The following is a 15949-nucleotide window of genomic DNA, read 5'->3' as shown; positions in this document are numbered from 1 at the left end:
AAACTCTAGCCTTGATGGAAAGATAATTAATTGTGGGCTGAGTAATAGATGTCCGATTCATTATGTTTAACATTATGAAAATAACATCTGTTCATCCTTTACTTCCTCTCTTCTGCTGGAAACAAATCTGTTGTACCTTGGCAACTGTTGTGTATTTTAAGCTTTTCTAAGAGAGTATCACTTTCTACCACAGAGGAGTGTACTCTGTGGTGTTTTCTTTCTGAGTTTATCATTTCTGCACCAGAAATAACTTTGTAAAACCTTCTACTCCTGTGCTGGGTACCCATGCAATTATAACTGGGTTATATTTTAGTCATTCTTTTCAGAAATTTGGCAGTGCACACATTTTTCTGGGTGCCAAGTGTGAAGTTCAAAACAAAATATTATTATAATGCCAAGAAATACCAAGATCTGTTTTTTTAATTAAAAAAATCTAAAAACTGTTTTTCCTCAAATGAACATAAATGACTAAGGCATAGACATTTTTATTGGGTAACAAAAACAATTTTAAATTAATAGTTTTTTCCCCTCAAAATAATCAAAATGCATTAATGGGCCAGAACTTGGACACATTTTTTTTTGTGGGTTCTGAGCTATTTTTCTGAAAGGAGGATATGCTTTTAACTTGGTATAACAAAGAGCTATTCAAGTTTTGTCCTGAACAAATGTACGATTCTTTCGAGCCCTCTTGTTCAGGACAAAGTGAGTTTTCTTTTTGTGAGAGAAAAGTTTGCCTTCTTACTATCTAGGAGTTAAACATATTTAACTCCGTGGGAATCTCTCTTTCTCTCTCTCTCTCTCCCTCCCTCTGTGTGTGTGTGTGTGTGTGTGTTGCATCCAGAAATACATTAGTATGAATGCAATGCACAATGGTGCTTAAAAGTTTATGTAGTCTTTGAATTTTCAATATTTCTCCATAAATATCACGTAAAAATGATCTGTTCTTCACACAACTATTAATAATCTAATGAGTCAAAAAATATTTGTTCATTTATTTATTGTTTTAAAAGAGAGAGAGGGTGTGTGTGTGTGTGTGTGTGTCAAAAGTATGTCAACTCTTGGAATATCAACTTATTTGGAGGAGAAATTAGGTATTTTAATCAAAGAGTTGATAATCAGGTGTGAATATGTGAGGTCTTGCCCATATTTAAATAAGAGAATTCTCGGTGTTTACTATCTAGGATGTAAAAAAACAACAGTCATTGCTACATATTGCATTAATGCTCCGAGATGTCTTCAAGAGCCAGGTAATGTCTAAAAAGTAATAGCACACTTGCATTGGAGAATGTTGATATTCATGAGACCGCCAGCAGGGCAACACTGAATAACAATGGTGAGCATGGCAAAATTGCAAAGATAAAGCTACTACTCTACAAAAATAGCAGTTAGCAATAGCAGTTAGACTTATATACCGCTTCATAGGGCTTTCAGCCCTCTCTAAGCCGTTTACAGAGTCAGCATATTGCCCCCAACAACAATCCAGGTCCTCATTTTACCCACCTCGGAAGGATGGAAGGCTGAGTCAACCCTGAGCCAGTGAGATTTGAACAGCTGAACTGCAGAACTGCAGTCAGCTGAAGTAGCCTGCAGTGCTGCATTTAACCACTGCGCCATCTCAGCTCTTAGAACATTGCTGCTTATCTACAGTTTATGAAACAATAAACCCACATGGATTAACAAGAAGGCTATTAGAAGAACGTTCTGTGGATGAATGAGACAAAAATAGAAAAAATTGGCTTAAATAAAAAGTGTTATATTTGCTGAAAGACAAATACTGCATTCCAACAGAAGAACCTTAGCCCTTTGTAAAACATGTTGGTGGCAGTATCATGGTTTCTCTGCAGCCTCTAAACCAAGATGAAACTTTGAATTCTGAATTGTTCCAATCAATTCTACAGGATGTTTGTAATCTGGAGCTCAAGAAAAAGTGGGTCATTCAGCAAGACAGTGACCCAAAACACACAAGTTGTATAAAGCAGAAGAAAGTTAATGTTTTGGAATGCCAAGTCAAAATCCTGATCTTAATAATCCTAGAAAAATATTGTTGAAGGACCTGAAGCAGGTAGTTCATGCAAGGAAACCTACCAATATTCCAGAGTTGAAGCTGGACTAAAATTCCTCCAAATCAATGATGGACTGATCAAGTATTATCAGAAACATTTAGTTGCAGTTATTGCTGTCTGAGTGGGGCACAGTTATTAAAACCAAAGGTTCACATTATTCTACCACACACCAATATGCAGCTTTGGATCATTTTCCTCAATAAATTTAAACAAGCAAGCATAATGATTTTGATTCATTTGTTTAATTGGATTCTCTTTATTTAATTTTAGTACTTCTGTGGAGAACAGATCATGCTATAATTATTTTGGTGGGGTTTTTGGCAAGATATCACTATTGTGAATATGTTTTTTCCTCTGAAAATTCAGTTTAATACAGTTATATATCCTACTATGTGTATGATTGCTCCTGGAGTTTGTAATCCACATTTGTATCTCCTGTGCTGGCTGCATTCTGTTCAATGAAATTAGCTGTCTTTGCCTTCATCTTAAAATAGGGCTATGAAATCTGACCTGAAAAAAACTAGGATGATTGCCAGATGCAGTATTCATTGATGATCCAAATGTATACAGTTCAGATCTGGTAAAATGATGCAATCTAGGAATGATTGGATTATAAACTATGAAGCTCTTGTTTCTTGTTTTAGCTGCACCAGTGATTATATCTTTTTCTTTTTCCCTAGGTTTGGCTGGATCTTTTGAAACCTATCATAAAACAAATCAAAAGTATGTGTTGACAGTTTTCTTTTGGTGCAAATATAGACCCAGTTTCAGATGATAGCCTTTCCTGATTTTATTGCAACTAAATGTATAGACAAAATCTAATTGAATTTTACAAACATATGCCTTATTTGAACATTGCTCTGACTATAAATGTTTGAGAATGTTGGACCTATAACAAATGTACCAAATAAAGAAGTAAATGCAACTACTGTATACTCTCAGCAGATGGTTAGGACAGAGAGTTTCAATGAAGACCAGAATTTATTTGATTTAGGACAGAAAAAAATGCTATTTTTGAATACTATGTATTTATTGGACCTTGCCTTCTTTCTTTCTGCCTTCTATTACAGCATACAAACTTAGGTGTGAAGTTTACTCCTAGTAATATCTTCACTAAACCAATCCTGACTAACAGAGTAGTGAAACAAATTTGTTAATTGTACATTTTCCTTTTAAGCACTTAAATATTTAGTTCAGGAACTAAGTAAGAAACTGCATTTTTTGAGCAGATAATTTTTTTCTCTATCTAGATTATAGGAGAAGAAAAGGTCTCAAAAATCAGAGATTAGTATTTGCCAAGATAATTTCAAAACGTTTTTTTTTCAGGAAAGATTCTAGGATTATTAAGAGTGGCTAAATTTCTTTTGCTCTGAGATGTAGTTTGGTTTAGTCAATATTATACTTGATGTTGCATTCCTTAACTTTTTATTAATAGTACATTGAAGTACAAGAAGTGACTGTTCAGTCACTTCTTAAGTCATGCTATGAATGAAATATTCACATACAATATATGTAACCAATAAATTGTTGGCTTTTGTCATTGTTGCCCCTCATTTTGTCTCTTAGGACCTAAGCATATCATTCTAAAATTTGTGGTAAAATTCTTCCCACCTGATCATGCTCAGCTGCAAGAAGAATTAACAAGGTTGGTGTAAGCATCCGTTTTAAATTCCTCTTCATCAAGACAACAAGAATTGGGAATATTCATACCAAATTTTAAAATAAACCATATTAAGGTGAGGTCAGGAGTTTACTTGAAAGGATTCCAGGCTTGTCTGATCTAAAATTTGGTTTAACTTGTTCTATTGTTCTATTCAGATTTATTTTTTTAAGTGGGAATGGAGCTGATTTTTATTTCTGTACCTCAATATCTTCATACTTTAGAATGAATTGTCAGCACTTGCTTATATTATAATTTCATCTCTTAATCCATAATTGTTTATTTTATATTGCTGTTACCCAGCATGCTAGATTAGTCATTAGCATCTGAAATTGCTCTTACCTATATGCATTTACTGAAGATTTTATCCCCACTGATTTTTTCCCTTTTCTTCCCCGACACCTAATTTCCCACGTCTGTAGCTGTGCCCCTTCTCTCACTCTCCGCATAGAGAATCCAGCGGAGCTTGAGAGAGGGCAGGCAGATTCCCTATTCCACTCAAAGCAACTGAGTGATGATTTTACTAAGATATTCCTTGCCGAATCTTTGGATCTTGTGACATCTTTTAAAGAAATTACTAAGTCAAATGGTGTTCTCTAATAACAATGAAAAGGCAAGGGTTTTTTTTTCATGATAAAGAAGGGCAACTTTTACTTCATCATTGACTGAAGAATTTGATGGTATCTTTCCCTCTTCTAATAGGGCTGAATAAATGGTCACAATAGTGAAAGTAATAATCTCTGGTGCTCATAATTTGTAAAAACATTTTGTGATGTTTGTTGTGCAAAAATGTTTTATTCGTGTAAGCATAAATTAGTGTCATTTGAACAATATACACATTCAGAATGATAAATAATAACATAAAAATAACTATTTAGAAAAGGAAACATTGAAAGAGTTTACACAAAAAAATAGAGAGAGGCTTTGCTGGGCACCACAAATATTCTAATAGTGTCAGTGGTGAGACTTCCATAAAGAAGATATTCCAATGTGCTTGAAGCAAAAATGTATGTAAATATCAGGTTCTTAGAGAAAGACCCTACCTGATAAACTTAATGTATGGGTGAATTGTTCATCCCAAGTAAACTTGTTAGTAAGGGATCTGTAAACATTTTGATTTTACGAACACTCCATAAAAGTGTCAGTAATATTTTCGTTTTTATGTTCCCTTTCAGGTACTTATTTGCATTGCAAGTTAAACAGGATTTAGCACAAGGAAGACTAACCTGTAATGACACTAGTGCTGCTCTCTTAATATCACACATTGTACAGTGTAAGTAATTTTTTCCCATTTTTTAACTTCTGCATTTTGAACAGTATAATGTTAGGTAATATTTTTCTATAAATAGCTGAAAATAAAGCTGTTCTCAGAAATTTACTTTTTCTTTCTTGTATTCTTGTATCTCAAATATTATGCAATATTTACCTAAAATATTTGTTCAGTGGTAGATCCACAATGTCTATGTTTAGAGGGGAAAAGACTAGCAATTTCTAATAAACTGTTTCCTTGTTTACAATCACTGTTACATTAGTTGACATTCTAAAGTCACCGACTTTATCCACGTAACACCAAGGGCTGAAGATGTAAAAGTGAGAATACATCCAATCTTTAAAAATAGAATGTGAAATAACAATGGGGGGATTGTATAACTCCCTTAGCCAAATCCCAGCTTTTTCTTCTGGGAGCTCACTTATATTTTGAAAAAAAAATATATTGTTGTTTCATACCTCTCTCTGAAGTAGCCAGAAAGATTAGCTGCTTTGCATTTAGATGTGTAAGTGTAAGCCCAAACAGGAGCTTCTGGAAATAATCAAATTAAAAAAAAACATTTCTATGTTCTGGCCAAAATCTCTGTTGTACTAGAAAATAGAATTTTAGATTAATTTCAGTGTTCTGAATGTAGATCAGATGGCTGCTACAAACAGAGTAAGCACAGCTGCTGTATATGTATGTAATTTTATTGAAGCCCATATCAATAGATGACATCAAATGGAATGTTGAAGAAAAATCTGTGATTCCATTTTTCAAGTCTTCTATCTCCATATTTCAATTACCCCAGTCCATGAACAGCTTTGAATTGATACATGGAGAGCCATACTCCATTTCTCAGAATAGCAATTTTGGAAGTTTAGAGATCAATTCTATTAGAATTAATGAAACTAAGTGGAAAATAAGCTATACAAGGAGCTGGAGAAAGAACAAGTGATTCTTCAGTTTCACTTTTTCAGTGAAAATATGAATGGCAAAGAACAATGTTGGTCTAGTCATCTAAGAGACCTTAAATTTCAAGACATTCTAGAAAGTAATCCTGCTTTTTAGAATGACATTAGTAACTGAATTGGCTTTCAAAAATGGTTCTTGTTGGCAAGAAGATTTTGTCTATTATACCTGTCTGATATCATATTTACTAGTTAAGTATGCAAATTAAAATGATATTTCTCAAGGACATAACATGGTACTATTGTTTAAAAATCCTATATACTTTTGATATATATGTCAATGAATGAATATGATTTAAATATCTGACAGCACATGATTTCCATAAACTCATGATCAAGTGATATTCTATTTTATATAGAAAACATTGTCTATTTAGATTTCTCTATTGTGTGTAAGCATACCAATCCCTAATAATGAGTTTCCCAAAAGATTTATCTTTATAATACTTGTTAGTCCACATTGGATCAAGCCTTGTGTGGTGTCTAAGTATCTTAAGATATAACAGGTTAACCACAGATAGCTAGTATTTGCATTAGGAGTTTCAAATGGAAGTCTTCAAGATGTGCCTTAATGATATCTGACAATATCTATTGAAACTCTAAATGCTGTAAAGAATTAGAAGGACTTGGGGTGTTATAGTGTATATGGTGTGTGCGTGCGTGCACATGCGTGCATGTATATGTGCATTTGAAACAAGTACTAAGGGGTGTAGATTTTTTTCTATTACCTAAGTTCATGACAGCTGCAGTTGCCCACTATTTTATATTTGTGTTTTCACACCTTCACATGAAAAATACATTGTGATACATACATCTTGAGAATGCAAATTGAAAACTCTGGAGGGATTTCCTATTGAACTAACTACAATATATTGCTAATGTTTGTAGAATCAGGATGATTTATATTTTCCAGTAGAAGTCTCTCCAAATCTAGATTTTTATCCATTGAGTATTTTTTTTCCTTTAGCTGAAATCGGGGATTTTGATGAAACCATTGATCATGAACACTTAGCAAAAAACAAATATATACCTCAACAAGAAGCTTTAGAAGACAAAATAATGGAATTTCATCATAATCATATGTAAGTACATTGTACTTACTATTACTATTAAGCATTACTATTAAATGATGTTGGAATGTCACTAACAGGCTTGATACAATAGGATATATGTATGTATGTATGTATGTATGTATGTATGTATGTATGTATGAAAAAGATAAAAGGGTGGTGGAGAGAACTGGATATGGTAATAAATCGAGTAGGGAGATTAATACAAAATATTTGCATTATTGATGAAAGCCATTTTTTTAAAGTAAGCAATTAGTATCTTCCAAATTTGGAAGAAATATTAGGTTAATTTGCAGAGGAGTGGGAAGACAAGGTGATTATACTTCTAGTTTATTACTCTTGTATATGAAACTCTCAGCTCTGTTAAATGGTGTATTCTAGTGCAGGGGTGTCAAACTTGCAGCCCACGGGCTAGATGTATCATGCACTGGCCATGCCCATGCCCAGTTTAATTTAAGTTGGAGGGGAGTTGCAATACAACACGTGACGATGCCATGACAATTCAAGTTTGACATCCCTGCTCTAGCAGATATTGCGCTAAGCAATATGACTTATAAAGTCAACTTCTATCTTATAATGAATAACAGAGCATGTTGAGGAGGAAACAGTATTTCCTTGGAAAGGCAGGTTCTTCAAAACTACTTTCATTTTATCTTGTGAAACGCATTGTAACTCCTTCAGTGGTCAGACACCAGCAGAATCCGATTTCCAGCTGCTTGAAATTGCCCGTCGTTTGGAAATGTATGGAATCCGGTTGCATCCAGCTAAGGACAGAGAAGGAACCAAGATCAACCTAGGAGTGGCTCATACAGGCATTCTGGTGTTTCAGGTGTGTAAGTGGTTCTAATTATAGTTAATCCAGATTGCAAACAGAAAAGATTGGGATTGTTGTGACTATTCCTCCAGATCATAAATCACTGGTCAAATTTGTGGTAGAAGTAATATGAGCCATGTATTTGTTAATTGGATATGGTTAACAAAATCCAGTATCCATCTACAGTACAAGGGGATTTTTGTTTGTTTTTCATTTGATGTGGGACAATAATGCACACTGACTAGCAAATACCTTATTTTCCTTCATTATGTATCATAATTAGGGTTACACGAAGATAAATGCATTCAACTGGTCTAAAGTTCGGAAGCTCAGCTTTAAGAGGAAGCGTTTTCTTATTAAACTACGGCCAGATGTAAATGTAAGTCTCTGGAAGGGCAGACTCCCTTGGCATTTTCATATTTTAGGATAATTTTCATTACTTCCTTAAATCAAGTCCTCATTTATTCCTGGTGTGTTTCTGTGCCCCACGTTTCTCTCCAGACCACAAAGGTACAAGGCAAGAGTAACTTAAAAAGACACTGTTGTCCAGATCAACTTTGTCTTGGAACTCCTACTTCACCCTTGCAACACTTACTATGCCCATGTCCAGTTTATTCTATCTTTAAGTAAACCAGACAGCCAAAGCAAAAATGATTACTTCAAAGCAAAACAAAAAAAATCTTTTTTTGTTATGTACAGTCTCTTTTTATTCCTTTTCTTTTTCCAGTACTAAACCTAGTTTTATTATTTTTTAGAGTAACTTCCAAGACACACTGGAATTTCTAATGGCTAATCGGGATTTGTGCAAGGCTTTTTGGAAAATTTGCGTAGAACACCATGCCTTCTTCAGGCTGTTTGAGGAACCCAAACCCAAACCTAAACCTGTTCTTTTTACCAGAGGCTCATCTTTTAGGTTCAGGTAGGCTTTTGTTTTTCATTATCATAATCATGAAAAAGTTTGTCCATTCCTTTTGAGAGAGAATGGATTGGATCAAATATAATGCTTTTTCCCAACAACCTGCTATGTTAAATTTTAATGTCCAACCAACTTTTTCCCAATTTGACTTAAATCTACTAGGAGTGCTACAGGTTGCCCGATTCACAAAGAATTTCAGAGTTTTTCCAGAGTCAAAATGAAAACACATCCAGGTAATGAGAGTTGGGACTGGAATTTCATTCACTAAGTGACACTGATATAAACACAATGTCACCTGACTGCAGTGATAGGTTCCGGATCCCGTTCCAACCGGTACAGTTGGAACGGGCCCGGCGTCACCCACATGGATGCGCCCCATGCGTGTGCTTACGGCGCGCACATGCGTCGTACCTGCCAGTGACACCTCTGCAAGCTTCCACGATGCTCCAGCTGCTCGGCAGAGCGGCACACAGGTGCTGTACGCGCCATACTCGTGCGCGGAAGCACCAAAGGCTTTAAAGGACAGGTAAGGAGCTCAAGCGGGCGGGTGGGCCCTCCAGAGCACCATAGAGGAACGGTACCCGGTGCTCCGTGCGGGCTCCAGTACGCCTGTACCAGAGCATACCATCTGCAACCCACCACTGCCTGACTGCCACACTTAGTAATGACAATTCCAGAGCTTCCAGTTGCCATCATTAAGGAAATCTGATACTGCGATTAAATGAGGATGTCATGTCACCATTTGCCTCCCCATGAACTGTTGTAGGGAGTCAGCAAAGAACATCACAACTGGCAGCCACATGATCACAGAAACTTCTGATGGCCAGAACTTCAAGGACCATTGTAAGGATCACTAGTTTAGTGCTATTGTAAATTTGAATGGTTGCTGAACAAGTGCTTCTTAAATACGTGTACTGTATATACTCAAGGATAAACTGAGAATTTTATGTGTCAAAATGAACTCCAAATTGGATTCAGTTTATCCATGAGTATATATGGTAATACCTTTCATAATTAGCTATATGTTCCACAAATGTACATGTGCATGTAAGCCCATCCATGACTAAGCAGACCCTCAAAGTACCATGGAAAAAATGTGGTCAGCATATCCATAGGTGATTACATTTTTCATGGTATTTTGGTTAAAAAATTGAGGGTCAGTTTATCCACAAATGGATTTATTTCAGAGTTTGTTGCATAAATTCAAATCCAGAAAGCACACACAGATAACTGATTCCACTGGATTTATTAACTTCTTTATATACATAAGAATAAGTGAATAAATGTACAATACCAACATATGGTTCTTCCAAGTAAATACAAGGCAGGAGAGTTACAGGCAAACACAAGCAGTTCCATTTCAGCAGACAAGCCCAGACAGACTGCTAGTTTACTTCTCAGAGCAGCAGACTGCTTAAGTTTCTCAGCACAGAGCTTAATTCAACTAAGCCATCCCCAGACTTCTTACTTAAGTTTCTGTTTCAATTCTTTTCACAGACTCAGATCTGTTTAAGCTCCCATTGACTGACTTAGTTGCTATGCCTATTCATTGGCTGACCTTGTTCCCATGTCTCTCTCAGTCATGAATATTTTAACAATTTATACATCAGCATATGTGATACATCATGATGTTATCACAAAACTATTGTAATTATATGCCTACATAATGAAGTCTGATGTAAAAATGTAAGTTTTAACATTTGTAGTAATGTTATGGTGCACATTTCATCTTTGTCCCACCTTTGCCACCACCTGGATACAAGTAGATATGCAGGGGATCATGTCTGCCTTATTAAATCTATGGTGATGACAGACTTTTTAAGGGTAATTTGCAGAATCATAAATGTAAAAAAAATATCACTGTATAACTGTTGGAATTTACAACATATAGTATTGTTACCAATCTCAATTTTTTTTGCAATATTTGTTTTTTGTTTTTTCTGTCTTCTTAGAAAGTTTATGAGCTCCCTGAGAATGTAGCCAAAGGATTGCATTTAATATTAAGGCAGTCAATTGTTGCCAGTGCATAATAATACCTTGTTTCCCCAAAAATAAGACCCACCCTGAAAACAAGCCCTATTTTGGTATTTTTAGGTGGGGCCTAATATAAGCCCTATCCCAAAAATAAGCCCAAGAGGATGGGTGTGACCAGCACAAGAGGTGGTGAGCACATGGGGGCCAATGGTGTCTGGCCCGCCTGCCCCTTGGCATAGCACAAATACCAATAAGTCTGAGCATGAAAGCAGAGGCGTAGGGGAGAAGACAGGCAATCCAGACGTGCTGCACAGCTGCCTGACTCAGGGGAGGTTTGCGCAGCAGCACCAGCAGAAGGTGGAGGCAAGTGATTCCGATGCCCTGCGTGGGTTGGCCACAGGCAAGCCAAGAGATAGTAGGATGGAGTGTGTGGCGTGTTGGGCTCGTCTCTGCCTCCACCTGGCTCTGCTGTGCACTTTTCGCCCAGAGGGTGATGAAGCTTTGTCTGCTTGCAATGAGGATGATTTTAAACAAAGCTAATTGCTCAGTTTCAAACCATCCACTTTGCAAACACACTAAGCTTTGAGTCTCCATCATTTCTCTGTCCGGGCAAAAAGCATTTGGAAAATCTCTCCATTCCCAAGCGCCCCATAGGTGATCAAACACTATTCACTCTGACAAAGAAATGATGGAGACTCAAAAGCTTTGTGTGTTTGCAAAGGGGATGGTTTGAAACCGAGCAATTAGCTCCGTTCCAAAGCATCCCCTTTGCAAGCAGACAAAGCTTCGTCTCCTTCTGGGTGAAAAGTGTTTGGGCAGCTACCATCAGCTCTGCTCTCTCCGTCCCACTGTCTGCTTTTCTGCAGCCTCAATCGGGGCCAAGCTGTCAGCATGCCCTGGCCTCCGCCCACCCTGCCTGGAGGGCAAAGAGCCAGAAGCAGCATGGGCAGTCGCTTGGTGGCCAGCACGGCACCCGCTGTGGCTGAGAAGTGTCCCGGTAGAGCAGGGGCCAGCACGCACGGTGGTTGGAAGCCAGGGCATTCCAAGAACTTGGCCATTGCAGCCACGGACAAGCAGACGGTGGTATGGACAGGGCGGAGCCAGTAGTAGCTGTGCTCCCACTCCTGTCGGCCCCCATACTCACCACCTCCTGTGCTTAAAAAAATAAGACCTCCCTGAAAATAAACCAAAGTGCTTATTTTCAAGCCCAAAAGAAAATAAAACCAGGTCGGGAAAACACTGTAGTATAATTAATATTTGAGCCTCTTAAAGATCATAAAACCAGTAGACTTTCTAATATTATTTTTAGAGTAGTTGACTCAACAGCACAGTGGCTCTTTTCAGAGCCATAATTGGGATGACCACAATGAACACTGCACTTTTCGTCCATTTTTCCCCCCTGACATCAACTGCTGCCCATAAGGAAACAAAATGCAATAGCGACACATAGGAATGAAAATCACAAAACTAATGTATTAGTTATTAATTTTCTGTTTTTTATAATTGTTTCTTTCTTTTTTTCTCTTTCCCTCCTTCCTTCTCTTTAGTGGCCGTACTCAGAAGCAAGTCCTTGAATATGTTAAAGAAGGAGGACATAAAAAAGTGCAATTTGAGAGGTTTGAGATAATTTTTGATGATGATGATGATGATGATGATGATACATCTTTTACTTTTAAGATCTTTCTCGTGTGTCAGGAATCCTGATTTTTCTTAGTTACTGTATTTTTTGGAGTATAAGATGCACCTAGGTTTTGAAGAGGCAAATAAAAAAAGTTTTTGCACTCTACAAATCTCACAAAAACCCACCTGTTTTTTGCAAAAATGGGCCCGTTTCCCCCCAAAAAAGGGCATGAAAAGCCCTTAGGAGGGTTGCAGAGGGCTCCTGGAGGTGCCCCCCCCCCAAATGAGCAAAAACGGGCCCATTTTTTGTCAAAAAGTGGGCATGCATAGCCTTTAGGAGGAATTTAGGAGTGCTTCTGGGGGCTGGGGGGACAAAATTGAGCAAAAAATGGCCCCAAAAATGGCTCCTACAAGCTATGCACAGCCATTTTGGTGAAGGGGTGGGGTTTCGGGAGGCAAAAAATGCTGTATAAGACGTACCCAGATTTTCTGAGGGACAAAGGTGCGTCTTATACTCCCAAAAATATGGTAGCCAGTTGGGATTGAAGTTGATTGTATATTTGCTAAAACAAAAGCAATCAGAATGCAGGAAAAAGCATTGCATATTTTTTCCCCATCCTGAAGTCCTTAGATTCTTGCTCCTCTAGCAGAAATAGTGGTATTTTGACTTTGAGAACATTTGTTCAGTGACTAATTGCATTGCTCTTTATCCCCTTTGTTTGAATAAATACTTCCAACTTGCCAGCTCCTGCGTGTTAGCTTTCTATTACAATCACCCCTTCTGAAACTTTTAGCCAGCATAGTGCTTCTGCTGGAAACTTGGCTGGCAGAGAATTATAGTAAGAGCAGAAGAGATTTTTTTGCCCAAAGAAGGTAGTTCTGATCACAGATGCGGTTGTTCAAAAACATCTCTTTGGGTTATAGCGTTAATAATGTTTAAAGTTTTTCTGCTTTTAAAAAAAGTCAGTTTGATTACTGGTGATGAAATGTTAGACAGTAATAGAGTGGTTTTTGGCAGGTCATTACCAAATCTGCTTCCAAAGCCCTCTAACATGGTGAGTTAAAACTTGATTTTAGCAACAGGTTTTACGTTCTGAGTCAGCTTTTGGAATCAGAAGTTCTCCTTGTCTTACATTTTTGTAATATGTTCAGTGAAGTATGTATCTGTCACCATAATGATACACCCCACATAGACACCCCAATATGTCTATTTGGGGCTTTTGTTTTCCACAATTACTACAAGAGTTAAGGAAATTGAGGGATTGAATGGAAATATTTTTAATTTTTAATTAATTTTGTTGATTAATTTTATAGTCTACCTTTCTTCCAAAAGCTCAAGGCAACACCCAAAACTGTCTCTACTTCAGTGGTTCTTTTTCTCTCCACAGAAAACACAGCAAGATCCATTCTGTTAGGAGCCTGACTCCAAAATCTACAGAGCAACTTTCTGTGGTGCCAAAACAAGTCAGTTATCTTTCATGCTTTTGCTAACTAAAAATCCAAAAGCGGTTTTGTTCTTTTTTGTTTACTGTTGTTTAGGGAAGGTAAACAAATTGCTTGAAGGAACAATATACTTCCCTCTGGTTTGGAAAGCTGCTGAATAAATGGAAAATGCAAGCAGACAGAAAGTATTTAACTTCAACAGGCTTTACCAATAAAAATACTGAAACTGTGCATCTAGCAAATTCACACAAATCTTTTGGGAGGTCTAACGGGGTGTGAGGCATTGTTTGTAAGGACAAAGAACAAGGGGAGAGGTAGACACATCCCCAAAGGAAGTTGACCAAAATCACTCTTGGAGAAATGTTTAAACAAAGGAGATCTAAATAAATACAGTTGAAACATTGTGTACAAAATAATGTAAATGCTTGGAAGTGGATGTTGGGGGAAGAATAAATCAAAGAGATAATACAAGTTTCAAGAATAAGCAGCGATGACAAATTAAACGAAGGAGAAAGTATGTCAATCTGTTCACTTACAAGAGGATGTGCCATTGCCCAAAGGCTATGCAACAATGATGCGATAGTGTAAGTGAAACACATACTTCTCTTTTACTCCTCTGCCTTCAGTCATTGCGACCGAGGCAAATAATAGGAGTGTGAGCTCAAGAGTCACTCACATTTTAAAACATGATCCCTGAATCTTGTCCTTTTTCTCTTAAGTCCTTCCTTCTCCTACTCCCAGCTCCACTTCATTCTTTTCTATGCCATGCTATTTTATGGAAGCAGATTTTTATTACAGTATTTGTTTTTTTGTTATGGTATTACCTTTGGTAGCTTCATGGAAGAGTTTAATTTGAACTAGGAGGGATTGAGTCATTTGCTGTACTTGAAGTTTATGTCAATGTTTTCAGGTCTCATCTGTTTTCTATTTGCTCCTTGCTGATCTAAATGTTACCCCTAAAGCCCATTACCTGGGCAGGCATGAATTACATTTATCCATTCATGTTGCATTGAGACCTGTTGCTTCTACTCTGGATTCATATAAAACCATCACTGCTAATTGCTTTTTATATTCTTGTCTGCTATAATTTCTTGCTGATTTTTTTTAAGAGCAAAGTTGGCAATAGCTTCCTATTGCAGTAGTAAATTACATGATTGAGGTGTATGTAATCTGCATATTCTGATATGTCATGAGAGTTAAAACTATTTTCTTCCAGTATTTTAGGGAAAGAACTAAGCTATTACAGAAAGAAAACTAGGGAATGAACATCCTAGAGGTAATATCAAAGGTGGTTTTAATGGAGAGCAGCTGAGAAATAAAGAGTTTCTTATACTGAATAGAGTCCTATTTATGTTGAATTTGTAAAACAGTTGCTATAAGATTAATGATAATTTATTGCCTTCTGCATCACATTTCTTCCTTTCTCTTTCCAGAGTTGTAGTTTTACATATGGAGATGGTGCTGATTCCCTGGTTGGGCAAAGTTGCCAACAGGGAAAGGAATTAAATATATCAGTGGAAGATGGTGGACCACACTCAACTCCTTCCCTGAAAAAAAGCCCTAAGGAAGGCCAGGGGATAGATGGTACTACAATGGCAACAATGGAGGAGGAAGAGGAGGTCGTAAAGGACAGGTCACAACTCAGCAGATCTCAGAGGCAGCAGCCAAGCACAGGTCCTGCATCTCGAGCTACTCATGGCAGTAGCACATCAATACCTTTTATTGACTGCAGTGATGTAGATAGCGAGTATGATCTCCTCAGAGGGCAAATGAGTCAGTCACATTCCCAAACAAATGACAATTATGAGGGTGATTTGACCAGTGGAGTCTATGTTGATTGTAGAGGTGAAAACCATAATAAAAATAGGTATAAGGAATCTTCTACTTCCCCTATAAAGGCATTCTACAAGGTCATGGAAGACTGCGCTGATAACAGCTCTGGTAATATGTCCTTCTCTCTTGGTGAGAATCTCAGATTCCCACAGCATAGTACACTGGTTGAAGAAATGTTTAATGGCCCAGATATCCGTAGTCCCCTGGCTACTCCCTTGCATTCAAGCAGCAAAAGATCAAGTCCGCTCATGAGTATTGGTAGTCCAGGTACTCAAATCTTTGAAGAACGTAGGGCAAAGAGGAAAAATAACGATGGACATACTTTTAGCTACCATA

General features: G+C 37.2%; 1 protein-coding gene across 6 annotated transcripts in view; it reads left to right on the top strand.

The window, feature by feature from the left end:
* The window catches only part of FARP1 (FERM, ARH/RhoGEF and pleckstrin domain protein 1), a 141401-nt gene that overhangs the window by 76778 nt on the left and 48674 nt on the right, over positions 1-15949 (top strand). For 4 of the 6 annotated variants that reach the window (XR_001313382.2, XM_014063585.2, XM_014063571.2 and 1 more), the window contains 10 exons: positions 2744-2786; positions 3630-3714; positions 4899-4996; positions 6911-7025; positions 7695-7842; positions 8111-8206; positions 8583-8746; positions 12265-12333; positions 13726-13801; positions 15214-15454. Coding sequence is in view for 5 of the 6 variants with exons in the window: in XM_014063585.2 (XP_013919060.2) it covers positions 2744-2786; positions 3630-3714; positions 4899-4996; positions 6911-7025; positions 7695-7842; positions 8111-8206; positions 8583-8746; positions 12265-12333; positions 13726-13801; positions 15214-15454 (1135 nt within the window). In the remaining variant the exon portion in view is untranslated. The remainder of the gene's footprint in view (positions 1-2743; positions 2787-3629; positions 3715-4898; positions 4997-6910; positions 7026-7694; positions 7843-8110; positions 8207-8582; positions 8747-12264; positions 12334-13725; positions 13802-15213; positions 15455-15949) is intronic. The other 2 variants (XM_087726667.1, XM_014063594.2) reach the window with 1 other exon arrangement.

The sequence above is a fragment of the Thamnophis sirtalis genome, unplaced genomic scaffold, assembly GCF_051295495.1.
Source record: "Thamnophis sirtalis isolate CommonGarterSnake01/CBP01778 unplaced genomic scaffold, rThaSir2_p1.2 scaffold_12, whole genome shotgun sequence".
NCBI lineage: Eukaryota > Metazoa > Chordata > Lepidosauria > Squamata > Natricidae > Thamnophis > Thamnophis sirtalis.
Note: the sequence above shows the minus strand (reverse complement) of the source record. Positions and strands in the feature narration are given on the sequence as shown.